General features: G+C 42.5%; 1 protein-coding gene across 4 annotated transcripts in view; it reads left to right on the top strand.

The window, feature by feature from the left end:
• The window catches only part of WWP1 (WW domain containing E3 ubiquitin protein ligase 1), a 177,767-nt gene that overhangs the window by 28,194 nt on the left and 121,781 nt on the right, over positions 1-27,792 (top strand). For all 4 annotated transcript variants that reach the window (XM_084621234.1, XM_084621235.1, XM_084621233.1 and 1 more), the window contains one exon: positions 17,085-17,175. In XM_084621234.1, coding sequence (XP_084477360.1) covers positions 17,106-17,175 — 70 coding nt within the window. In that variant the 5' untranslated portion in view covers positions 17,085-17,105. Of the gene's footprint in view, positions 1-17,084; positions 17,176-27,792 lie in introns of those variants that run through there.

Here is a 27,792-nt window from a genome sequence, read left to right as displayed (position 1 = left end):
GGAGTCACTTACAATGGAATGGACATGAGCAAGCACTCGAAGAAGAAAAGACAGTTATCTTTTTTTCGCAACTGGTGTTCTTCGAGATGTGTTACTCATGTCCGTTCCTTGATCCACTCTCCTTCACCACTGTTGGAGTTTCCGGCAAGAAGGAAGTGAGGGTGGGGGGAGCCTTTATACCGTGGCATATGCACGCCACTCCAAAGGGCACCAGAGCCGGTCCCATACGGATACCACTGAGGGAAAAACTTCCGGCACCGGTGCATGTGGTGAGCACACACACCACAATGGAATAGACATGAGCAACACTTCTCAAAGAACACCAGTAATGAAAAAAGGTAACTCTCTTCTGACCCCCAGAATCACTGCTCCCAATGATTCATGCCTCTCCCCCAGAGATGCAACTTATACCACACCACTCTCCTTCACCGTCCATGACCATGCCACCCTTTTCCAGTGAGATAAAGAGAAGTACTTGGTTGCACCTCATACTCCCCCATCATATCCAGAGGCTCCACACAGAGAATCATACTCCAGGTCTTTGGCTATCGAGGGCAAAAGCAAACCAGATCCTTGGTACGGGTACCTGTGTATGCAGCCCCATGTTCCTATTCCCCCATATGTGCACTGTTGAGACCCTTGGGCTGCATATAGGTCACACTCACCCAAACCGCCCAACGATCAGAAACACATACGCTCTCCATCCTCATTGGTATCTAGGCCTCCTGAACCAGAGCCAGAATTGTTAGAAGAGCATGAGGAAGAAATTTTAAGCACTTTGAAGAACTTTTCTGTAGCATTGCAGACTCTCCTGATCCCACTGGAGGAAGTTAGAGAGCAACAATACAAGTTCCTTGACATATTGCAGGCCTCCACATCTGCAATGATGGTACTTCCAATCAATGAGGCCTTGTTGGACCTAGCTAAGGTGATCTGGCAGACCCCTGTATCAATACCATCTACCAGCAAGCGAGCAGACAAGAAGCGTTATGTGCCCACCAAGGACATGGAGTTCTCATTCTCTTATCCTACTACGAACTCCCTCGTGGTCAATGCAGTCGACGAGAGATGTTGATAACACCACCTCAGGACAATCCCATATGACAAGGACTGGAAGAGACAAGACCTCTTCGGTCTCAAGACATATTTTTCAGCCATGCTCCATTTTCGAATAGATAACTACAATGTACTTTTATCCAAGTATAATCATATGAACTATTCCAAATTCAGTGAATTCACTCAGTCTCTCCCAGATAAAAAAGAGAAGTTCCAAGCACTAGTGACAGAACAACTGCTCCTGGTGTGCATGGTGCTGCAAGCCTCTCTGGATGCTACAAGTACGGTGGCCCAGTCCATTGCGACTTCTATGCTAATGAGACAAGTCTCATGGCTTCACCTTTCAAGGTTGTCCAGGAGGTGCAGACTACTGTGGAAGATCTCCCATTTGAAGGAACTAAACGTTTTGCTGAGTACACAGATGAATCCCTTCATTCATTAAAGGATTCCAGAACGAGACTCTATTCACTTGGCATCTATACACCAAAGAGAAGACAGGGGAGATATCAATCTACTCCGAGATCTTGCCCTCCATATTTCATTCCTCAACAGCATTATGATGCACAACATAGGAAACAGTGACCTCCCAAATGCAAACAGACATCAATACAGGTGTTTACACCCCACCCATCTGCCTCCAAACAACAATTTTGAAAATTTGGTTGAGGCCCCGAGATGCCTCCCCTGGTCCAGATGCTGTAGCCACCTGAATTAATCCATCAGTTTGGTGACTGTTTGATTTCATTCTACCCGATGTGGTGGCAGATCACCTCTGACAAGTGGGTACTGGAAATCATCAGCAACGGGGATTTGATTTCAGTTGTTTTTCTATTGTTTAACAGTGCAATTAAATCAGTTTTTTTTAATCGTGAATAATTTTTTTGAGTTAATTGCATGAGTTAACTGCAATTAATCGACAGCTCTAATAAACCATATTGTGCGAGTGGGAGCTGTAGAGCGGGTTCCGTTCCAACAAAGAAGGAAAGGCTTTTATTCCCTCTATTTTCTAATCCAAAAGAGGTCTCCACCCGCCACACTTACCTTAGACTTGAGGGACCTCAACAAGTTTGTCAAACTAGAACAGTTCAAGGTGGTCACACTATCAACAATAATCCTAGTACTAGAACAGGGAGACTGGTTCTCAGGCCTCAGTCTCCAAGATGTGTACTTTCATATTGCCATACACACTTCCCATAGGAGGTTCCTCAGATTTGTTCTGGAGTTCAACCATTATCAATGCAAGGTAATACCGTTTGGCCCCTCTATGGCATCAAGAGTATTTTTCCAAAGTCCTGGCAGTGATGCTGCAAACAAAGGCTTATAATATTCCCATACCTAGATGACTGCTTCATCAAGGCTTCATCCAGAGTTGATGCACTCCAAGCCATAACAAAAACGACGGACCTTTTCTTGAAACTTGTCCTCCAGATAAATATACAAAAATCAACACTGACACCAGTACAACAACTTGAGTTTATTGGGCCCCAACTAGATGCTATAAAGGCCAGAGCCGCCTTCCCAGCTCACAGATTTTCCGCAATAGTCAATCTCATTTCCATTGTGAGGGCCAGAATTTAGCTACGGTTGTTGCTTGGTCATATGGCAGTGATCACATTTGTGGTAAAACATGCCAGATTATATATGCGCTGCCTCCAGGAATGGCTACGAACAGTGTACAAACCCCACTGACACAGCCTGAATAAACTGCTCTTGATACCAATCAAGGTCAAGGACTTATTAGACTGGTAGACACAACCCCAGAATATCTGCATAAGGGTTCCCTTCCTCCACCATCCTTGATACGTATGACTGATGCCTCTCTATTAGGTTGGGGAGCACATCTACAGACCTACATGGTACAGGGCAAGTGGTCCCCTTTGGAATTCACATTGCATGTCAACCTCCTAGAATTATGTGCAGTCTGCAACACATTCCTATGCTTTCTACCAATAATCGGATAAAAGACCATAAAGGTAACGATAACATCGCTTGCATGTTTTATCAACAGACGGAGGGAGCGAGGTCTCAGTTTCTGTCTACAGAAGCACTAAAATTGTGGAACTGGTGCATCCAACATGGTATCAACATCTCGGCTGTATACCTACCAGAACACCACAGCGACTCACTGAGCAGGAAGTTCTCAAAGAATATGAGTGGGAGGTAGACACAAGAACCCTACAGCACATATTCAATCACTAGGGATTTCCCAACATAGATCTATTGGCCACACCGAAGAACGCCAGATGCCCACAATTTTGCTCAAGCGTGGGTCTACGTCACGAATCTCTGCGGGCCGCCTTTCTCATTTCATGGGATGCACCTCTCCTCTATGCCTTTCAACCATTTCCCCTACTATTCAAGGAGCTTCACAGGATACTAGTGGAACAAGCCAGAGTCATTCTCATAGCCCCAACATGGTCACGACAAATATGGTATCCTTACCTCTTACGCCTGGTGGTCTGTCCATCAGCCACCCTGCAGTTGGATGCAGGCCAAATTGTCCACTCAGATCTAGGACTTCTCCATCTGAAGCATGACTCCTTCATGGTTCCAAGATATGGAGATGACTTGCTAAGAAGAGGTAAAGGAGATTCTTTTAAATAGCTGGTGTTCAACAATGTGCTATACTTACCTACGTAAATGGAAAAGATTCTGGACTTGGTGTGGCACAAAACATGTCTCATCAATGAGAGCTCCTTTGCCACTCATCCTGAATTACACCCTGGAGCTAAAAAGATCAGGACTATCCGCAAACTCCATTCGTGTATGTTTGGCCGCCATTACTGCATTCCGCTCTAAGATAGAAGGTCATTCGGTATTCACCCATGCAATGACAAAAAGTTTCCTGAAGGTCCTTCAAAATCTTTACTCTGAGGTACGAGATCCCACCCCATCTTGGGATCTCAGCCTAATTTTACACTCCACCCACCATTTGAATCTATGGCGACTTGCTCTTACATACCTCTGTCCATGAAAACAACTTTTTTCTCATAGTCATCACATCTGCCCAATGGGTAGGAGAAATAGGTGGCCTCTTGGTGTATCCTCTGCACAAAATCTTTTACAAAGATAAGGTCACGTTACGACCACACCCAAAGTTTTCACCCAAAGTACCATCCTCCTCTCCATCTAAACCAACCTATCCACCTTCCTTCCTTTTTCCCTAAATCACATGGCAACCAGTATGAGGCCATGCTACACACCTTGGATGTAAGACAACTACTATCCTTTTACCTTTATAGAACTAAATTGTTCACAGGGTTGCTACGCTTATTCCTCTCTATTGCTGAAAGATCAAAGGAATCCGCTGTATCCAAACAACGTTTGTCAAAATGGAGGTTAGAGTGCATCCAACTTTGCTACCAACACCACAAACTTCGGCTCCTACCTGGAACTTGTATGCATTCCACTTGCTTGCTGTCCGCCTCAATAGCTTTTCTAAATACACCTCTACCCCGACATAATGCAACCCGATATAACTCTAATTCAGATATAACGCGGTAAAGCAGCACTCTAGGGGGTGGGGCTGCGCGCTGCTGTGGATCAGTGCGTTAGTGTGTCTGGCTCTGATGCGCTCCTCTGAGCAGCGTGTTAAGGGTGCCGGGCCGGGGCTAAGGGGTTGGATAAGGGGCAGAGGATCTCCGGGGGTGGCGGTCAGGGGACAGGGAGCAGGGGGGGTTAGATGGTTCTGGGGTCGGGGCGGTCAGGGATGGGGAACAGGGATGTTGGATAGGGCGTGTGAGTCCCGGGGGGCCTGTCGGGGCAGGGGTGTGGATGGTGTCGGGACAGGCAGGGGTGTTGGGTAGGGGGTGGGGTCCGGGGAGTGATTAGGGATGGGGGGCTCTCTGGAGGGGATGGTCAGGGGACAAAGCGGTGGGGGGGGGTTCTGAGGGGTCAGTCAGGGGGCGGGAAGTGACTATTAATAATGGAAATGCTCAAGGCCAAAGCAAGCTCGATATAACACGGTTTCACCTATAACGCGGTAAGATTTTTTGGCTTCTGAGGACTGTTATATTGGGGTAGAGGTGTAATGTGCTGATTACTGATTTTTGTAAGGTAGCCACCTGGAGGTCCACAGACACCTTTAGTCAACATTATGCGATCATACACAACGCGGCATCAGATGCTCTACTGGGACGCACTGTCCTATTCTCCTTAGCAGATGTCACTCCAAAGCCCCAGCCTTCCATCTAAGGGCACTGCTCTATAGTTGGCTACAGTGGAGCAACCATGGGGACACTACTTGAAGAAGAGAGGGTTACTCACCCTGTGCAGTAACTGAGATGTCTGTCCCTATGAGTGCTCCACTACCCCATTGGGCACTGCTACAGAAGATCTCTGATCCCAGGCACATGGATGCTACCACACCTACAATGGAGCACCCATTGGGATCCTCTCTTCAGTTGTCTTTGCATGAATGGCTGTGACTCCAGGAGGGAGAGAAGACCAGCTATTTATTACATTCTCCATAGCCCCCAAACTCCAGCTTGATACCAAGCTGTGATTTTGCGAGAAACCATTTGCCCTAAGCTATATGAGGTCCCATCTGAGCTCCCCCTCCCAAAAGACTGAAATCAGTCAGGCAGATGAGTAAATCTGCCATCAAAGGTGTGCCTTTGAATAGGTAATGGGTGCTCTCAACCACTGAATGGACCACATCTACACAGGAGTTGTTAAATATGTGGTCCGTATCTTGAGTCTGGTTGTTGTAAAGCCTGTTGTGGAAGTTAAGAACATAAGAATGGCCATACTGGGTCAGACCAAAGGTCCATCCAGCCCAGTATCCTGTCTAGCGACACTGGCCAATTCCAGGTGCCCCACAGGGTGTGAACCTAACAGGTAATCTCTCTCCTGCCATCCATCTCCACCCTCTGACACACAGAGGCTAGGGACACCATTCCTTATCCATCCTGTCTAATAGCCATTAATGTACTTAATCTCCATGAATTTATCCAGTTCTCTTTTAAACCCTGTTATAGTCCTAGCTTTTACAGCCTCCTCAGGCAAGGAGTTCCACAGGTTGACTGTGCACTGTGTGAAGAAGAACTTCCTTTTATTTGTTTTAAACCTGCTGCCCATTCATTTCATTTGGTGGCCCCTAGTTCTTATATTATGGGAACAAGTAAATAACTTTTCCTTATTCACTTTCTGAACACCACTCATGATTTTATATACCTCTGTCATATCCCCCGTAGTCTTCTCTTTTCCAAACTGAAAAGTCCTAGCGTCTTTAATCTCTCCTCATATGGGACCTGTTCCAAACCCCTAATCATTTTCAGAACCTTTTCTAATGCCAGTATATCTTTTTTGAGATGAGGGGACCACATCTGACGCCCACATCTTGAATAGTGCTTACCAGGATTTATATAAGGGCAATGAAATATTCTCCGTCTTATTTTCTGTCCCTTTTATAATGATTCCTAACATCCCTGTTCGCTTTTTTGACTGCCACTGCACACTGTGTGGATGTCTTCAGAGAACTATCCACGATGACACCAAGATCTTTCTCCTGATTAGTTGTAGCTAAATTAGTCCCCATCAGATTCTATGTATAGTTGGGGTTATTTTTTCCAATGTGCATTACTTTACATTTATCCACATTAAATTTCATTTGCCATTTTGTTGCCCAATCACTTAGTTTTGTGAGATCTTTTTGAAGTTCTTCACAGTCTGCTTTGGTCTTAACTATCTTGAGGAGTTTAGTATCATCTGCAAACTTTGCCACTTAACTGTTTACCTCTTTCGCCAGATCATTTATGTTACGAAGAGGCAGAGATGGATCACTTATTGCCATGGGAACTGTTTCCGTACAATTGAAGTCATTGATATGCTGATGAGGAATTGCTTGATGAAGGCTTGAATTTTATGCAGTTTCACCTCAGACTCACCACATACCTCCCACTGTTTTAAATTGAGCTCCCTCTGTAAGAGATTCTGAGAGAAGGGGAAAAAAAGCAAACTTTGATTGCTAATGAAGCCATTGTGTTTCAGCAACTCAGTGATTTAGCTAGGTCTCATGTATCACAGCTGTATCCTCAGTAGTCTATCATCTAGGCAGTGGTAAATCTGGATATGCCCTCTTATCTCAGATGACCCACCAAGAAAACTACCAACTTTGTACATACCAGAGGTGTGTATGACAGGCCAAAAGACACTGCATGGAAGAATAGGTCATGCTGGTGGGGAAGTGGCACTATATGTGAAAGAGTAGAATCAAATGAAGTAAAAATCTTAAATGAACCAAACTGTATCGTAGAATCTCGATGGAAAGTAATTCCATACTCTAATAATAAGAATATAGCAGTATTGATATATTACTGACCACTTGACCAGGATGGCTGTAGTGACTGTGAAATGCTCAGGGAGATTAGAGAGGCTATTAAAATAAAAAGCTCAGTAATAATGGGGGATTTCTGTCACCTCAGGATGGGATGCAGAAATCAAGTTTGACAGCTTAAATGACTGCTTCTTGGAGCACCTAGTCCTGGAACCCACAAGAGGAGAGGCAATTCTTGATTTAGTCCTAAGTGGAGCACAGGGTCTGGTCCAAGAGGTGACTATAACTGGACTGCTTGGTAATACTGACCATTATACAATTAAATTTAACATCCACGTGGTGAGGAAAACACCACAGCAGCCCAACGCTGTAGTATTTAATTTCAGAAAGAGGGACTACACAAAAATGAGGAGGTTAGTGAAACAGAAATTAAAAGGTTTCAGAGTAGCACCCGTGTTAGTCTGTATTTACAAAAAGAAAAGGAGTACTTGTGGCACTTTAGAGACTAACAAATTTATTGTGAGCTGTAGCTCTCAAAAGCTTATGCTCAAATATATTTGTTAGTCTCTAAGGTGCCACAAGTACTCCTTTTCTTTTTGAGAAATTAAAAGGTACAGCACAAAAAGTGAAATCCCTGCAAGCAGAATAGAAACTTTTTAAAGACACCATAATAGAGGCTCAACTTACATGTATACCCCAAATTAAAAAACATAGTAAGATGACCAAAAACCTGCTACCACTAACAACAAAGGGAAAGGCAAAAAGACATCCTTTAAAAAGTGGAAGTTAAATCCTCGTGAGGAAAATAGAAAGGAGCATAAACTCTGGCAAATGAAGTGTGAACATATAATTAGGAAGGCCAAAAAAGAATTTGAAGGACAGGTAGCCAAAGATGCAAAAAGTAATAGCAAAAATTTTTTCAGGTACACTAGAAGCAGGAAGCCTGCTAAACAGCCAGTGGGGCCACTGGACAGTCGAGTTGCTAAAGGAGCGTTCAAGGACGATAAGGTCATTTCAGAGAAACTAAATGAATTCTTTGCATCTGTCTTCACGGCTGAGGATGTGAGGGAGATTCCCAAAACTGAGCCATTCTTTTTAGGTGACAAATCTGAGGAATTGTCCCAGATTGAGATGTTGTTAGAGGAGGTTTTGGAACAAATTGATAAACTAAACAGTAAGTCACCAGGACCAGACGGTATTCACCCAAGAGTTCTGAAGGAATTCAAATGTGAAATTGCAGAACTACTAACTATAGTCTGTAACCTATCATTTAAATGAGCTTCTGTACCAAATGACTGGAGGATAACTAATGTGATGCTAATTTTGAAAAAGGGCTCCAGCAATGATCCTGGCAATTACAAGCCAGTAAGCCTGACTTCAGTACCGGGCAAGCTGGTTGAAACTATAGTAAAGAATAAAATTGTCAGACACATAGATGAACATAATTTGTTGGGGAAGAGTCAACATCGTTTTAGTAAAGGGAAATCATGCCTCACCAATCTACTAGAATTCTTTGAGGGGATCTACAAGCATGTGGACAAGGGGGATCCAGTGGATATAGTGTACTTATATTGTCAGAAAGCCTTAGACAAGGTCTTTCACCAAAGGCTCCTAAGCAAAGTAAGCTGTCATGGGATAAGAGGGAAGGTCCTCTCATGGATTGGTAACTGATTAAAAGATAAGAAACAAAGGGTAGGAATATATGGTCAGTTTTCAGAATGGAGAGAGGTAAATAGTGGTGTCCCCCAGGGGGACGGACCAGTCCTATTCAGCATATTCGTAAATGATTTGAAAAAAGGGGTAAACAGTGAGGTGGCAAAATTTGCAGATGATACAAAACTAATTAAGATAGTTAAGTCCCAGGCAAACTGCGAAGAGCTACAAAAGGATCCCTCAAAACTAGGTGACTGGGCAGCAAAATGGCAGATGAAATTCAATGTTGATAAATGCAAAGTAATGCACATTGGCACACATTCCAACTATACATTAAAATTATGGGGTCTAAATTGGCTGTTACCTCTCAAGAAAGAGATCTTGGAGTTATTGTGGATAGTTCTCTGAAAACATTCACTCAATGTGCAGCGGCGTTCAAAAAAGCGAACAGAATGTTGGGAATCATTAGGAAAGGGATAGATAATAAGACAGAAAATATATTGCCACTATATAAATCCATGGTACGCCCACATCCTGTATACTGCCCAATAGTAGTAGTAGTAGTCGCCCAATCTGAAAAAAGATATATTAGAATTGGAAAAGGTTCATAAAAGGGCAACAAAAATTATTAGGGGTATGGAACGATTTCCATACAAGGAAAGATTAATAAGACTGGGACTTTTCAGCTTGGAATAGAGACTACTAAGAGGGGATATGATTGAGGTCTATAAAATCATGAATGGTGTGGAAAAAGAAAAGGAGTACTTGTGGCACCTTAGAGACTAACAAATTTATTTGAGCATAAGCTTTTGTGAGCTACAGCTCACTTATTTGTTAGTCTCTAAGGTGCCACAAGTACTCCTTTTCTTTTGGGGGATACAGACTAACATGGCTACTACTCTGAAACCTGTCATTATGCAAGGTGTGGAAAAAATAAATAAGAAAGTGTTATTTATTCCTTCTCATAACACAAGAACTAAGGGTCACCAAATAAAATTAATGGGCAGCAGGTTTAAAACCAAAGGAAGTATTTCTTCACACAGCGCACAGTCAACCTGTGGAACTCTTTGCCAGAGGATGTTGTGAAGGCCAAGACTATAACAGGGTTCAAGAAAGAATAAAATAAATTAATGAAGGATAGGTCCATCAGTGGCTGTTAGCCCGGATGGGCAGGGATAGTGTCCCTAGCCTCTGTTTGCCAGAAGCTGGGAATGCGCGACAGGGAATGGACCACTTGATTACTTGTTCTGTTCATTCCCTGAGGGGCACCTGGCATTTGCCACTGTCGGAAGACAGGGTACTGGGCTAGATGGACCTTTGGTCTGACCCAGTATGGCCGTTCTTATGTCTTATGAAGTGAATGGTTGTTTTTAACTGCAGAGTATAGGAAATGTTGATGAAAACGAACGTATCCTTAAGATGTATGGGGAATGAAAATTCTAGGTGGGTAACTTCTTGGATTCTTGCTCCAAATTAGAGTCTGAATCCTGCTGTTTGTTGCCGTTAGAAGCCTGATGCTTTCTCCCTGGAGCAGGAAAGAGAGTCTGGGTTCCCCTGCATCAGAAGCAGATTTTGCATGACAAAAATCAAATCAGGAGTCTTTCCTTGAGTCTGCATCCAAAAATAGTCCACTGTAAGTTTATGCAGTGAAAGAAACATTCCTGAATCAGTCAACATTCACCACTCACCACAGACTCTCCTCTCCCCACCCCCTACACTTCCCCCCATTTCTATTTTAAGGCTTTCCAGTGGCTGTTGCAAGAAAATATGAACAATCTGCTTGGAGACACAATAGCTAAAGAGCTCTTTCTTGTCAGAAGCCAAGCTGTTGTGGAGAGGTCTCCCAAGTTGAAACAAAGTACCTGGGTCTAAGTGGTCATCTGAGACCAGATGCTCCTCCTAATAGGATCAGCTTTGACGTTTGCAACAAAATTGAGAACCTTTTTGTTCTAGGTCAATGTGGAGACTTTAGGATAAACCCTTTCTCTTCTGAGCTGTACCAGCACTCTCGTTACCAGAGGAAAGTCATAAAGAATCCTCCTTCACCAGTGGCTAGAGAAGGCATCCCTTGCTAATATGATCTGTTCTCAGAGCCATAAACAAAAGACTCCTTTGTAGGTTGCTGGTGAACTAAGCTAGTGGTCATTACTGGAGAAAGACGTGATCTGTGCCTCACTGATCTAAAGATAAGCACTCATGAAAATATGTCGTAAGTTGGCCAAGTCTGTCTGTCTGTCTGTCCTTTCTGGCCAGGTACATGGTAAGTAGAAATGTCATGTGGGACAGATGTTTCGTGGCAGAAAGGGCAGTATCTGGAGCCATCCTGCTTGTTAAAGAAAACATGGTGGCCTGATGTCTGTCTGAACCACAGTCACTCTTCGGGATGTTAGGGCTTTGAAAGTTTTTGGTACATATAGCACTGCCAGGGAATGGAAATCTGAATTGGACTCGTTACAAGGGTATAGGAAACTTTCTTCGCATGTGCACTGGATTACGTGCAGCTGATGCTGGAGAAATCAAGTCTGAAACCTTCATTGTCACAGGGTGACTGGCCCCTTTAAGTAAAGCAGGTCTAGCATCCCTGTGCCAGAACAGGTGCTCCAAGTTTGGCCAGTTAAATGGGTGGGGCAACACTGGGGCTATAAAGGATGAGGGAGAATTAGAGAGGGGAGAGGTCCCTGAAGAAATCTATAAGAGACCTCAGGCTGGAGGGGGTGAAAGCAGGAAAATAGAGTTAATTGCCTGCTGATTTCCCAGATGGAGCTGAGGGCCAGAGTGGGCTGAAGGCAAGAGCAGCAAAGGGGCTTACCCGCTGATATCTCCATGCTGGAGAGCTGGAACCAGAGAAACAGAAGGCTGAGGGACAGGAAACAGTAGTTGGGCCTACCTGCTGGCCAGTCTGAGATGAGAAGTTAAGGGAAAAGGGAGAGTAGTGAATACTCCCATGATGAGAATGAATTCCCAGCAGAGAGGCGGGGTGGGGTTATGGCTGGGAAGAGTGGGGTTGCACTCCAGCAGGAAGAGCTGGGGTACCTGTTCTGGCAGAAGGATGGAAGAAGATTAAAGAAAAGACCAGGTGTAGTGAAAGCTGCTGGAGTGTGGTATGTTTATATCAACGGATTAGATGTCATGGATTTTAAGGATTATATCCGTGGGGGTTATAAATGGACTGTTTTGTGGGACTTTTGTTACTTAATGTTTGCACTACATTTTTTGTAATAACCAGCCCCAAGGAGGAGTGTTGTTGAGGGAATAAAGCTTTTTTGTGGAGTCGTTAGGGGCTCAAGAGGAGGGAAATAGGACAGCATGCCCCCTGGCTTAGGGTGCCCAGCCATGAGGGGGCATGTGGAGATCAGAAGGAATTGTTCTCTCATAAAATATTGGACACATCCAATGTCATTAAAAGTTGGATGGAAGGAATTTGAAAGTTCATCACTATCCTATGCATTGTCCCCTGGATAGCCCTGTCAGAGACCACAGGGTGCAAATGACCCATGTGTGATGTGAAAGTCCATGTGTTGTTTGCTTCCACTGGGATTCAGTCCAAGGTTGTTTCATGTAGATATGTACTATGAATACAGCTGTGACCACAGGCTCAATTCTCCTATTCAGTCCAGGAGAAATGCTGAAGTGAGAAGCCCAGACCCCTGGTTACCCCAAGCTTCTGAGAAGGGAGAGTATATTGACATTTGAATCAGGATGCTGTTCCTGGACCTTATTTAGATGCTTAGCTACTATGAAGAGGGCATTGGGGAAGGGGACCTGTGTCTCAATGTCCTGGCTTCTGTTAGGATGTGGGGTAGGAGGAAGGAAAAAAAGTTGTTTTTACTACTCTACTCAATCCCCATCCTCGGCTGTTGTCAGTCAAAGCGATAAGTAGCAGGGCCATTCAGTACTGTCTGCAGACTCAGGAAAACACTATGTTGGTGTATATTGTATGTATCTATAAAGACTAGATACTTTAAATTTAAAAGTTTGCACAAATTGATATTAAAGCCCACTTCACCAGCTGAATTCCCACTTACAAGTTGATTCTGCAAGCCATGAATTTCATGACTGATTTTCTGGCTCTCCTGCTAGTAGTTAACTTTTATTAATGACCCCTTTTGATCTGAAAACTTACTTCTAAATTCTCCAGACTTTTTTTGTGTGGTGTTGATTACTGGACACCTGTATTCCAGATTATTTTAAATGTAATTACTATTTCTATTGTTGGTAATTCTCATAGCTAAGGTTCCCCATGTGTATCTCTTAAGAAGGGACGTTTTCAGTTGCTTATAAATTTCCAAGTTTTATCTCTTCAGGTGAAAATTGATATGATTACTTTGGAGTCAAAGTATGATTTTTTTTTTCATAAAATTTCATCAAATAGTTGATCCATTATTTCTGAGCATGGAAGGAATGAAAAAAAGTGCAGTGTGTCGGGTGTGGGTGTAAGACCTAGCACCTTAGGTGAAGACAGAAAAGTGGCAGCAACTTAGAACCTTATTTGATTTAATTTCATGAAATATGTTTTTTAAAACTTCATGGCATGTACACTGACTTATATCTGATAAAATTATGTGTTTTATTAGTAATGCACATGCATTCAAATATAAACTGAGATGATATGCGCAAATGCATAATGAAGAGTAGGGTTCAGAGGGAGTTCTGGCTTTTTGCATGGTATAAATGAAGGTGGATATGGCTTCTGTACGTACAGCAGGTGACATACATTTGGAGGAAGCACAGCCTTTCACAACACATCATAGAACAATTGCGGTAAATGAGGCAGGTGTATAGTGGGTTTAAAATGTTCTTATGTAAATTCATTTTTCGTTTTAAAAGTAAACCTGTTTAATTTTACATTGGAAACTATAACACAATATGCTGAGGCCTAAACGAACTATAATATATGCAAATACTTTAAATAAAAAAAACTGCATCAATAACTCCCTCCATCAAATTTTAATGAGCTAAAAGGTGCAGCTTTTTTAATTATATGGACAAGAGGTGTGAGGACATTTAATTTGAGATCAATTCAAGCTTTATAAATGTGGCAATATATTGTACTGGCTACATTGTTTTCAGTCTTATAATGGAAAATCTAGTGTTCATGGAGTAAAAAAGCACTTGCCTATTTTTAAACTTTTAAAATAACATAATGCTTTTTACATTTTTGATATAAGCTGTTCAGCATGCGTAGGTCATATCTGCCCCAAAAGCAATCTGCAGGCATTTAATTTGGGATGTTAGACTTAATTGTGTATACAAAATTGCTTGAGATTTGAGGGACAAAAATAGTGGTTAGGTGTTTGAAGCAGTAATTTCACTCATTCTCTCTCCCACTCCCCCAGCCTCCCAATGTCTGCGGTATCTGTATTCCCAGAGTCCAATGTATTCTTTGCTACAGAATTGTGTCCAGAAACTTGGCATTCATTTTTTAAAAAATGACTAGTCCTTATGGTTGCAAAGATAACCTTGAAAATGTGAACTGTGTATAACTGATACCCATTTGAGTCTGTAAACAGGCTGAAACAATAGTTCTGAGAAGGGTGAATTGCCTAGGCCACCTTACACAGGGCTGTATGGACTCTATGATTCTGCAGCAATGGTATATTTGGTATTTTTCCAAGATAACACAGAATTCAGTGTTTTTCCTGCACAATTCATTATTTCATTGCGGCAGTGTATCCAGCACTTTGTTTTATCTAGTTGCCTGGAGCTGCTGCATACTCTGGACCTTTCTCCACAAGGGGAAATTCATTGAATTGCAGTAAATTCTCTCTTCACTGTTCTGTAGAATAAGGCAAAGATACGTGCAGAGGGAGCAAGTGCTAGAGTTCTGTTTGCAGACAGGGAGAAGGAGGAACCAGAAGTCAGGCTGGGCAGGTAGGCTGCCTAGGGAATACAGCAACAGCTGAGGCTTGAGGCTTGCTTCCCTGGCATGTACAAAGTGGGAGATGGAGATACTAAACTCAAGTGCCCAGTTAAAGTCATAACTTCTGGTCCCCGCTGAGTTGGGTCATCTGGAGAATGCAGTGGACAAAATACTTCATCAGAAATAGTTGCTGAAAGCCTTTATTTACAAATTGTATGTAAATTAATATTTTAAACTGATCCATAGTATTGTGTGTTTGGGGGTGGGATGGCCAGAATGAAGAGTATTTCATGGAACTACAATAAATTAACAGTGCTGGAGAATTTAGGAGTTCTTACCATAGAATTTAGAGTTGCTTGCCACAGAATTTGATCTCTCTGTCCTGCAGACTTCACAGGATCCTGTATATCTCTTTGCTCCTATATAAATGTCTTACTTGTTGTTGTCATACTTGTTCAAGTTACAAACATAAATTAGTTACATATGCACATATCCAAGTTTTGGCAGATACATTTTAAATTATATATTTTTGTGACTAAACCCTAGGACATGGAGTCAGAGCTATGTTCTTTTTCTGGCTCTTCTGCAGACAAGTTATTTATCTTGTTTCCAGACAGTACTGTAACATCTCATCTGAGAGCAGGACCTCATTGTTGTAGGCACTGAACAAACAGGAAGAGACAGTCCCTGCACCAGAGTACTTATCATCTAAAGAGAAAGAGACAACCTAATTTTTTTCAACCTAACTTCCTTCTTTAAAAGGTCAACTGGCCCAGTGGATGGGGGGGAGCAGTAGACATGTATCTTGACTTCAGAAAGGTTTTTGACATGGTCCCACATGACATTCTCAAACTAGGGAATCTTAGTCTAGTTCAAATTATTGTAAGGTGGGTGCATAACTGGTTGAACAAATGCACTCAAAATAATTAGTAAGAATTAGCTGTCAAACTGAGTGCATATATCAAGTAGAGTTCAGCAGGGACTAAATATTTTCGTTAATGACTTGGATGATGGAGTGGAGAGTATGCTTATAACATTTGCAGATAACATCAGGTTGAGGGATTGCAAGCACTTTGAGGACAGAATTAGAATTTAGAATGATCTTGATAAACTGAATAATTGGTATGAAATCAATATGATGACATTCAATAAAGACAGCTGCAAAGTAGGAACAGATGGAAAAATCACAAACACAGTGGGAAATGACCGTCTAAGCAGTAGTATTGCAGAAAAGGATCTTGGAAGTTACGATAATGGATCACAAATTGAAACAGCACTGGGGGTGCTGTTGTGAAAAAGGCAAATGTCATTCTGGGATGTATTAACAGTATCGTTGTATGTAAGACAAGGGATGTAATTGTTCCATTCTACTCAGTACTGGTGAAGCCTCAGCTGGAGTAATGTGTCCAGTTTTGGGTACAACACTTAAAGATGTGGACAAATTAGTCAGAGTCCAGAGGAAAGTAACAAAAATGGTAAGAGATTTAGAAAACTGAACCTCTGAGGAAAGGTTAAAAGAATTGGGCATGTTTCATCTACAGAAAAGAAGTTGGGGGGGTGGAGGGGTTATGATAAGTCTTCAAATACGTAAAAGGTTGGTATAAAGAAGACAGTGATTAGTTGTTCTCCATGTCCACTGAGAGCTGGACAAGAAGTAATCGACTTAGTTTGCCACAGGGAAACTTTAGGATAGAAAGTATTTCCTAATATCTAACTTTAAGGATAGATAAGCATTTCAACAAGTTATTTAGGGAGGCTGTGAAATCCCCGTAATTGGAGGTTTTTAATAACAGGTTGGATAAACACCTGGAAGGGATGGTCTAGGTATAGTTAATCCTGCCTTATCTTGGGCAGGATTAGGTGTTCTCTTTGCAGTCCCTTCCAGCCCTATGTTTTATTATTGTTCTATGAGTCTTCTACATCACTTTCTCCATCTATAAAATGAAGGTAATACTTCCCTAATTCAGATGGGTATTCTGAAGCTACTTCATTTAACATTTGTAAAGTGCTTTGAGGTCCTCAGCTAGAAGACACAATAGAAATGTAAAACCATTACTTTAATTTGGTTATAAAATAATATATCATGTTCTGGTATACCTCAGTGACGGAAAGAAACTCACTGTTTTAGTTTCTCAGTTTATTGTAGTTTATACTTGTGGACAACATGTGAAGTTGGATATTTTTAAGTAAATTAAATGGATATGTGTACAGACATATTTATCGTTTTCTTTTTTATAGGCTAAAGCTGTAGCTTCTGACATGGCCACAGCCTCACCAAGATCTGATACCAGTAGCAACCATAATGGAAGATTACAGATGCAAGTAACTGGTAAGTAATAATCTGTGTATTACATATAGTAATATGTGGCCATTAGTCCAGAAAGTATTCTTTTTCACGGTAAATAATCCTTTGTAGCATAAAATCTGTGTAACCTTTATTGATATAGACTGAGTTTGAGGGCAGTACCAGAAAATATTACCCCATGGCATTCAAACTTATTCTTACTTAAACTTGCAACTATTGTATAAATATCTTGTGAAACTAATTTGTATTATTTCCAAGGTGTTTAAAAAGAAAACTGGGGATAAAAAGGAAAGCATAAAGCAACACACTTCATAAAGTATTGTAACATAAATCAGGATATTTTGATTATTTTTAGCAGGGTTTGATTACACACTTGTAAAGTTCAAAGTGTGCTGTCTTTTTGTAAGGTCAGCAAAAATGAGGCGATACAGAAGCTTGCAATTTTGTAGTTTCCTGAGAGAGTGCTTTTTATATGGATTAGCTGGTTTTTCTGAGGTGGGTGAATGGCTATTGTTTGGCTTGTCTTCCTTTGTTTTGTTTTTTTTATTCATGTGAAGCATAATTTTACACTCATTCCAGGTTTGTGGCCACTCAAAGAAACAATGTGTCATATTTCTAATCCACTCATAACTAGTTTTAAGGGTGCAGGTTTGCTTTAAAAGGGAATACTTTATGCACATTTTAGAATGAGTGTTGCATGGAGAAGGCTGTAATCTTATTAACAAGCGTGTTCACTATGGTTTCTGCTATAGCAAATTGTCCTCCTGATTTTATTTGTTCCTAAAATGTTCAATTTCTGTTCCTTTAAGAACATTTTTCAAAAGAAAATGCAGGGCACTTTAAATTATGTTTTGCTTCATATGTTCTGCGTTCCTTTTCATGGTTGTATTGATGAATAACTAGCTGTGAATTTTAATCTGCAATTTGATATTGATATAAATTATGTCCTTTTGAGTTTAAATTCATGTTTCTGAAAGATGAGGGGTTTTTTTCTGCCTCATGCACCTTTTTGTTTCAAATGTTCAGAAACACCTTAGGTAATTTAAAATTGGTTCTCATGCCTGATTTAAATCTTGAAATCTTCATCAAACATGACATCTTTATGGGTTCTGTGCTTTTTTACTGAATTTGCTTTGAATTGTTTAACATTTCTGATGTGTATCTGTAGATTATAGGACATCAGAAATTAAGTGTGGAGTCAATAGCAGAATATCATGGATCTCTAAATACAGAGTTAGTTCGCTGCTATTAGTCTCTAGTGTGACATAAAGTACTGACAAATTGTCAGCTAAATCTTTAGGATGGAGATTCACAATAGAAGCGGTTAATGCTTTAATAGTTAAACTAGGTGAAACATGAGAATTTACTAACTTTTTTTAAGTTTATGCTTCCTTGTTGCATTTCTTTCTTTGTAAAATAATGTGTCTGGATTTTGTTTTGCACTTACGTCACATTGAGCTGCATTTAAAAAAAAATCTGCTTTTTTTAGCAGTAGAAATAAGGAAGTTACTGGTTCCCTGTTCTGTTAAAATGGGCCATTTGCTTTTAGACGAGATATAAGGACATGGGAATATGAGTACTAACATTAGATGAACTGTTTGGTTTGATACATTCATTTGTGAACATAGACCATACTAATTTTGGCCTCAGAAATCAAAACTAAAACCATAAAACAAGAATCTTTTTAAAAGTATGTGCTTGTGTATACTAATATTCCTCCACACAAACTTTTCTGTGTAAGAAGTAGCCATGTCTGCAGTACAGGTGATACAATGGCACAGCTACAGTGACATAACTATGCTGCTGTAGCGCATACACTTTCTAAAGCAACAGAAGGGGTTTTTCCATCGTTGTAGGAACTCCACCTCCCCAAATGATGCCACAGGATGTAGCTTCTACTCTGGGAGTTAGGTCAACATAGCTACAGCGCTCAGGGAATTTGACCTAACTTTTAAGTGCAGACCAGGCCTTAAGGCGATCAAGTTATCTTCCATCCCTTATTTATTAAAGGTTCAGGGAAATCACTAATTGAAGTAACTTACCATTCACTGCAATTCACATGTCTTAACACCCACATACACTCACATATTGCACAGTACTCCAGTCTCAATATGCAAACACACAGTGCACACATCCAATTCTTCACATTCGTGCTCAAACAAAAAGCCTCAATTCTGATCTCAACCAGATGAACATGGAGATGTGTGTAATGTGCTGTTCATAGATCACAGGGTTTTTTGTTTGTGATTGATAATTTGGTATATGAATTGTATTTTTCTCTTTGACATTGAAAGTGTGTTATGGTGCTGTGTAATCTTCGAATGTGTGGGTGTAATGAAGTTTAGGTGTTAAAGCCATAAGGACTGTGATTATTGCAGATATTAATACTCCCTTACCTGGTGTTTACTCTGACTTTTAATGAGTGAGTTAGTGGGAAGTGCATTTGAGCAATCCTAGCCCTTACACAGCCACGTTTTGAATGGGGGAGTTCAATTTTTTTTAAATGGGTGTGGTGTTAACTGTGAGGCAGTAGGTTTTGTTTTCTGGGGGACATGGATTTGGGCAGGATAAAAAGGGTTGTTGCATGATGATGTGAATAACGTAAATATGGAGTAGTCTAGTTTTCGATGGGGCGACACTGTGTGGTGGGAAGTGTGTGTCTTGGGCAAGAAGGATATTTTGTGTTGCGTAGGCCTTGGGGAAGAGGCCATGGTGGCATGGAGTTGGATTATTTGTATTGGGTTCGGGGTGGGGAGAGCAAATGTGGGGAGAAATGTGGAGGAAACTGGGTTGTATGCAGAATTATGGTGGGAGAAACTGCAGTGAGGAGGATGAGATGATGATTGTAGCATGGTGATATTTATTTGCAGGATATTAAGGCATAACGTAGCAAATAAAAAAAACTTATTTTCCTGGACTCAGGTGTGATCTACTGCTCAGGACCATAATTTAGTCTAATTTGAAAAGTTGATAGCTTCTGAATTTGTGACATTGCTATAGAACATCATCTCCAATTAATTTAATACATAGAGCATCAGATGAGTTGGAGATCTAAACTTTCTTCTTTGAGTGATTTTTTCCATATAGATTCCATTCTTGGTGCATGAACTTCAGAATATGTTGGCCAGCAGTGTCTGTTGGAGTTGTCTCTGTGTCCCAAGTGCCCTCATACTTCCCATGGTGAATAAAAATCAATCTTTTCAAAAAATTAAATGCTTTTTTTCTTTTCAAGAAATAAACCTCCTTTTAAAATAAAATTTGAATTGACAACCTCTCCTTAATTTATAATCTCTTAAAATCATTTAAATTAAATAAAAATAATAATCAAACAGTACATGTTTGCTGACAAAATTTTAAAGAAATTCAAATTACTGAACTGGTGGAAGTCACTAAGGGCTAAGCACCTGGAACCAGAAGAAGGAACCCAGTTCTTCTTTGAGAAGTGTCTCTGTGGGTGCTCCACTTGAGGTGAATGTGTGTCCCTGCGCCTTTGATTGGAGAATTTCAGACACAGTGCTCTTCTGGGTTGTGCATACACTCTCCCCGTCTTGTGCTGCTGTTGACGCCTATCTAGGGCCACGCAACCAGACTCCCCTCAACCATCCTCAGCCTGAGACAGAGCTCCCCGCAGTATTAAAATTGATAGTTATCTTTTAGGATTAGAATGGTCTTTAATACGCTAATTAGATTTAGTTATCCCTTTCTCCCCTTTTCACTTTCCTTTCCGTCAAGTTTGAATACCCCTTAGGGCTGAACCTCTACAGTTTGGGCCATGCCCAGTTCACCAGGTGTTAAGTGCTGTCTTTCCTGCTGGGAGGCGATCCTGGTCTCTGATTGACACCCTCAGTGTGTCTGGTGCCTAGCTGAGAGACGTCTCACAAAAGTGCTCTCATTGCAGCAACTTAAAGGGTCGTGCCAGGAAGGACAGAGCCCTATGTCTTAAACTTATCCCGATGGAGAAGTCACTGCACCTGGCATCCAATCCCCAACAGCAGACCCTCTCTGGACAATGGTCTCCTAAGACCCCTTCTGAAAGTTTTCACCCTCCACACAGCAAGGCTCACTCCCCCAAAAAGGCAGTGAGAAAAAGAGCATCAACTTCCCCTCTTAAAGAGCCACCAAAAAAGAAACTGTCTCTGGCTCATTCTATATCCTCAGTACCAACCACACCACGGCTGAGTACATATGAGGCACCGGGATCCTCTGGTACTGCATATACCATGAAAGTCAGTGACCTCAAGCAGGCAGACTCGGAGTCGAGAGGCAAACAGAAGCCTACCTCCTCTGCCATGGCACTGATGGAGCCGCCTAAAGATGCAGCACCACTCCACTCTCCACGGGCTATGGTGCCACCTTCAGCTCCCATAGCGCAGAGTGCTCCCATGTCAGCACCAACACCTGGAATTACAATGGCATCGTTGGCGCTAACCTTTTCATGCTAAAATTACCAGCACGGCAGCATTTCCTGCACCACAAAGACTTGTCTCAGCGACGCTGGAATCAACCCTCTTCAGTACCGACGTATCTCCAGTACTCACAGTACCATGTCTACCTACCTCAACTCTGACCTCTCAATTTCCCAGTGAGGAGGAAGATGATGAGGAGAAGGCCGCTTTTGCATCACACCGTTCCTCTCTCATCCAAACTACTTCAGCATTAAGCCCACCTGTACAGCCTAAATCTCACCACAGGGATGACATTTAGACCTGGTATGGCCAACCATGGATGCCACTGCCTAAGCCATTCCCCTGCAGTGGCCCTGTTGGGACCCCGGGGGCATACAGGAGGCGATACGCCAGGGTTCTGAGCTCCTACAGGGAGAGAATTAGATTTCCTCCACCACCTTCAGGGGCTGCACCATCAGAACTCCCTGAGGAAAGCTTTGAAGAACAGGAGGAGGCCCTGCAACAGGAAACTACACCAACAACCAACATTTCCTCCTCTTCTCCAGATGAAGCCATAATGTTTCCCCCACTCATAGCTGAAGATGGCTTCAAACATTTCCAGGAGTACTTCAGAAGAATCGCTGATTCCCTAGAGATCCCTCTAGAGCAGGGGTTTCCAAACTTGGTTCACGGCTTGTTCAGGGTAAGCCCCTGGCGGGCCGTGAGATGCTTTGTTTACCTGAGTGTCCGCAGGTACGGCCACTTGGAGCTCCAAGTGGCCACAGTTCGTCGTTCCCAGCCAATGAGAGCTGTGGGAAGCGGTGGCCCAGCCTGCACTTCTTGCCACAGCTCCCATTGGCCGGGAACGGCAAACTGTGGCAACTTGGAGCTGCGAACAGCCGTACCTGCGGACGCTCAGGTAAACAAAGCGTCTCATGGCCCGCCAGGGGCTTACCCTAAACAAGCCGCGAACCAAGTTTGGAAAACCCTGCTCCAGAGGAAGTCCTAGAATCCCAACACAAATTATTGGACATTCTCTAAACGTCATCTTCGTCGAAAATTGCACTTCCAATAAATGAAGCGGTTATGGAGCCGGCTAAAAACATATGGCAGACCCCAGCAGCAATGCCGCCCACTTGAAAGAGACCGAATAAAAAATATTTCATCCTCTCAAAGGGGATGGACTTTTTATTTTTTCAACCCACACCAAACTCCTTAGTGGTTGATGCTGTCAATCAATGAGGCGGATAACACCAAACCAGATCCACCCCATATGACAAAGATTGGAAATAGTTACATCTTTTTGGCCTCAAGGCCTTATTCCTCAGTCACTCTGCAACTTTGAACTGCCAGTTACACCACACTGATTGCGAAATACGACCACACTCATTATTCCAAACTGACAGACTATTGACTACCCATACCGGAGGACAAAAGAGATTAATTTACAACCATCATCTCAGAGGCCATCTAGCTAGAAGCTCCTTACTGGTGTCTTTAGATACAGCAGACACGACGGCATGCTATATGGCCACCGCCATAGTTATGAGCCGGGAGGTACAATTCACTATGGAGGACCTCCCTTTTGATGGCCAGAAGCTGTTTGCAGCAAAGACTGGCGAGTCCCTTCATACCCTTGGAATATACATACCTGCATTAAAAAAAAAAACACGGTAAATACTATCCCACCCAGCATACAAGGTCTGTTCCATACACCCAACAACAGAGGCAATATGAGACACAAAAGCACGGAGACCAAAGCGTCAACCACCTCTGGCTCAATTGTTGCCGTCCCAGGAACCCTCTGCAAAACAGTTTTGAGCGTTTGGTCAAGGGCCTAAAAGACCTCCCCAGTTTTGGACACCATTTGACCCCTTTCTGTTTAGCATGGAAATCCATCACCATGGACGAATGGATTCTAGAAATAATCCACACAGGCTATTTGATACCATTAACCTCCATCCCTCCTACCACCATCCCTCCTCATCCCTCTTCAGGGACTCCTCTCACAAAAACCTTATATGGCAAGAAGTAAAACAGCTCCTACATCTGGGTGCTGTGGAACTGGTGTCATCCCAACGTAGAAAGAAGGGTTTTTATTCCAGCTACTTCTGAACCCAGAAAAAAAATGGAGTATGGAGACCTATTCTAGACCTTAGAAAACTCAACGCATTCATAAGGCTCCAATGGTTCAGGATGGTCACATCAGCAACAATAATATCAGCACTGGAATAGGGGGGACCGGTTCTCTGCCCTCGACCTCTAAGACACCTATTTTCACGTAACCATGCATACTGCTCTGAGGAGGTCCCTTGGATTTACTTTGTGGACAGAAGATTATCTATACAAAGTTCTACCTTTTGGCCTTTTGACAGCACCAAAATTCCAAAATTTGGTGTTTTCCAAAATTCTTGCGGTAGTGGCGGCACACCACCGCCAGCAGGAAGTGATAATCTTTCCCTATCTAGACGATTACCTCCCAAAGTCACCCAGCCGGTAGATGCCCTAGACACTCCTCTTAGGACAATCACCCTCTTTTTACAACTGGTATTACAACTAAACATACAAAAATGAACAGTGACACCTGTACAGAAACTGGATTTCATCGGCACCCATCTCAAAGCATCACTACTAACGAACAGATTTGTCACTGTAGTCATTCTGATCTCTATAGTACTGAACAGTGCACAGATATCGGCATGGACATGCCTCTAATTATTAGGCCATATGGCAGCAACCACATTCATGGTACGACATGTATGACTTCACATGTGCTGTATTCAGGGTTGGCTAGGAACCATCTACATTCTACAAAGACACAGCCTGAACGAGTATCTCACCTTGCTGCTCAAAGTCAAACTCCATAATGTATGTGTGTGGGAGTACCTTTCACACAGACTTCACCTTCATGATTCTCACAACAGATGCCTCCTTGATAGGCTGGGGGCTCACCTCTGACACCACACAGTTCAGGGCAGATGGTCTCCTTCCGAGACACTATTACGGAGAACCTCCTAGAACTGTGTACAATTTGCTATGAGTGCTTTCATTTCCTGCTCTTAATCAGGAACGAGACCATAAGGGTAATGACAGATAATATTGCCTACATGTTTGTGTAAACCAGCAGGGAGGAGCAAGATTACTCCCTATGAACTGAAGCTATGAAACTATGGAACTGGTGTGTCCGGCACAATGTCAACATAGCAGCCTTGTATCTCCCACAGCGGATACACTGAGCAGAGAATTCTCTCAAGACCACGAGTGGTAACTAAACCACACAGTCCTGTTAAGCATATTTAGGCACTGGGGTCACCCATCTATAGATCTCTTAGCGACATTCCAGAATTACAAATGCCTGCAGTTCTGCTCGAGAGTTGGTGGTCCTGATCCTTAGGCAATGCCTTTCTCATCAAATGGGATGCACCTCTGCTATACGTGTTTCCCCCCATCTCCCTGCTATCTATGGTAATACACAAAATAAAGACCAACAAGGCCAAAGTCATCGTTAGCCCCCAATGGCCCAGACAAACTTGGTACTTGTACCTGTTGCAGATGACTGTATACCGTGCATTCTTCCTCTACTATCGAACCCTCTATTGCAGGATGTCAGACAGGTTTACCACCCGAACCTGGAGAGGCTTCACCTGAGAACATGGTTCCATCATGACAAACTGACCTGCTTGGAACATATCTGCACAAATGGAAGTGATTCAAAATAAACAATCCAGGGCTGTTACCGCTCCCTTACTTATGATATTAGACTACATCTTGGAGCTAAAGAAATCTGGACTATCCCTTAGTTCAATCAGAGTACACCTTGCAGCTATTACCGCTTTTCACTGCAAGGTGGACAAGATATCTATATTTGCCCATACTCTTCCCAAATGCTTTCATAAGCGTATCAGAAATGTCTATCCTGAAATACGAGTACCCACCTCACCTTGGGACTTGAACTTGGTACTACGCTGCCTTAATGGGGCCCCATTCCAATCGTTAGAAACATGTTCTCTGGCACATCTATCGATGAAGGTAGTCTTCTTAGTCGCTATCATGTCTTCCTGCCAAGTGGGAGAGCTAGGGGTCCTCATGGCACACCCACCATACATCATCTTTTTCATGGACAATGTCACCCTAAGACCTCATCCTAAATTTTTATCCCAAATACCACCTTCTTCCTTAAACCTCATGGGAGCAAATGGGATTCAATACTACACTCTCTGGACGTCTGACGCACACTAGCATTCTACCTTGAAAGAACTAAGCCCTTCAGAAAGTCACCGAGGCTTTTTATTTTGACTTTGGAACTATCTAAGTATTCTGCTATTTCCAAACAGAGACAATCTAAATGGATTTCTGGGTGCATCCAACTTTGTTACCGACAGATTTACAACCCCCAGCGGGGATCTGAACCCACTCCACTAGATTCTTATAAACCTCAGCCTTTCTAAACAATGTACTGATCATGGACATATGCAAAGCGGCCACCTGGGCATCTGCACACACCTTCGCAGAACACTACACAATCAACCAGAGCTTGAGATTGGATGCATTGTTATGACTTCTTATATTGTCATCAATTATCCATGCAACTTCAAAGCCCCTTTTGCCACTGAGGAGCAGCACCCACAGAGACACTCCTCAAAGAAGAAAAGCAATAACCGTGAGCAATAACTGAGGTTCTTTGAGATGGGTGTCCCTGTGGGTGCTCCACTACTCACCATCTTGGCCTCTACTTTAGAATTCAATTTCTGGACTGTGCAGTAGAGAAGGAACTGAAGGGGGTCTGGTTGCACGGTGCTAGATAGACGCTGACAGAGGCGCAAGACTGGGTCGTGCATGTGCTCTCTCAGACGAGCACTGCTGCTGAAATTCTCTTATTAAAGGCCCAGGGACACACATTCACCTGACGTGGAGCACCCAGAGGGACACCCATCTCGAAGAACCTCCGTTACAGCACAGGGGAGTAACCACCTCTTCTGGGCTTGAGGAAATTCAGTGCATTCATACATCAGTTCACGTTCAGAATGATAACCCTTACCTCAATAATCTTATCTCTAAATCTACAGGACTGCATCTGTTGTTCTCTAGGATGCATATTTCAATCCACCCAGCCCACAGGATATTCCAAAGATGTATAATCGGGGCTTCATATTTCCAGTACTGAGTCCTACCATTCAAGTTATCAGTAGCCTCTGTAGTCTTCATAATGGCTTGCTATACTGGCAGAACATTTAAGGAGACAAGACATACAAGTTTGCTCTTACCTAAACAACAGACTTCTTTGAGGGAGCTCTTCTCAGCAGGTCACAGACAGCATTCATCATATAGCTCTTCACCACATTGGGGCTCAAATTCATCAAGAAAAAGTAAACCTTAGTGACAACCCAGAAGACGGAATTTATAGGGGCACTTCTAGAGTCTTATGGCAGCAAGAGAATACTCTATTTAGACCAGATTCCAGGCTATGGCAGATCTCATAGATCAGTTAGAAAATCATTCTCAGACAATAGTGAGGATATATCCAAGGTTGCTGGGTCAGCTGGCCTCATGCATATTCACCACAGAACATGTCAGTTTTCACCTCTGGTGTATGTAGGGGTCACTGAAGTCCATATACCTGCTGAAAAAGTTCCACGTTGACATGTGAGCTCAAATTTCTCGAACCCCTAATGCCATTAAATTGGTGGAAGAATGCTGTTCAGGTATGCAGGATTCTCTCTAATTCTACCCACAAAGATCGTAGGAACATATGCCTCCAACATTTACACCAGCATCAAACTCAAGGTTGTGTGAGGAATCTCGTCTGCACATAAATATCCCAGAGCTCATGGCAATGCCTGTGGAATTAGTACATCTGTCATCAGATCACTCCAAAAGCCATACATCCGTTAAGATTGCAGAACACATTAACAAATCACCTGAGGAGGCAATTTTTATACAACTCCAAGTGGCAGTAAAGGATTCTGTTATTCAGAGGGTTTTTCATAGGTGGAGTCACCCGAAAGTAATATTTGCCACAGACATACTTTTTGTTTATCATTCTTGGGCAGAGGGCGGGACTAAGCACTATATCATCCTCGGATGTATTCCTTGTCTCTTGGGCACCTGGAGTAATGTACGTGAATTTAGGAAATTCAGGCAAGAGGCTGATATAATGATCCTCATAGCACCAGTTTGGTCCAGGCAATTCTAGTACCCAAATCTCTTGAGGCTCTTGGTTCAATCTCCAGTAACACTTCTTGTGGCTCCAGACATA

This window comes from Lepidochelys olivacea, assembly GCF_965140295.1.
Source record: "Lepidochelys olivacea isolate rLepOli2 genome assembly, chromosome: 2".
In the NCBI taxonomy this organism is placed as follows: Eukaryota; Metazoa; Chordata; order Testudines; family Cheloniidae; genus Lepidochelys; species Lepidochelys olivacea.
Note: the sequence above shows the minus strand (reverse complement) of the source record. Positions and strands in the feature narration are given on the sequence as shown.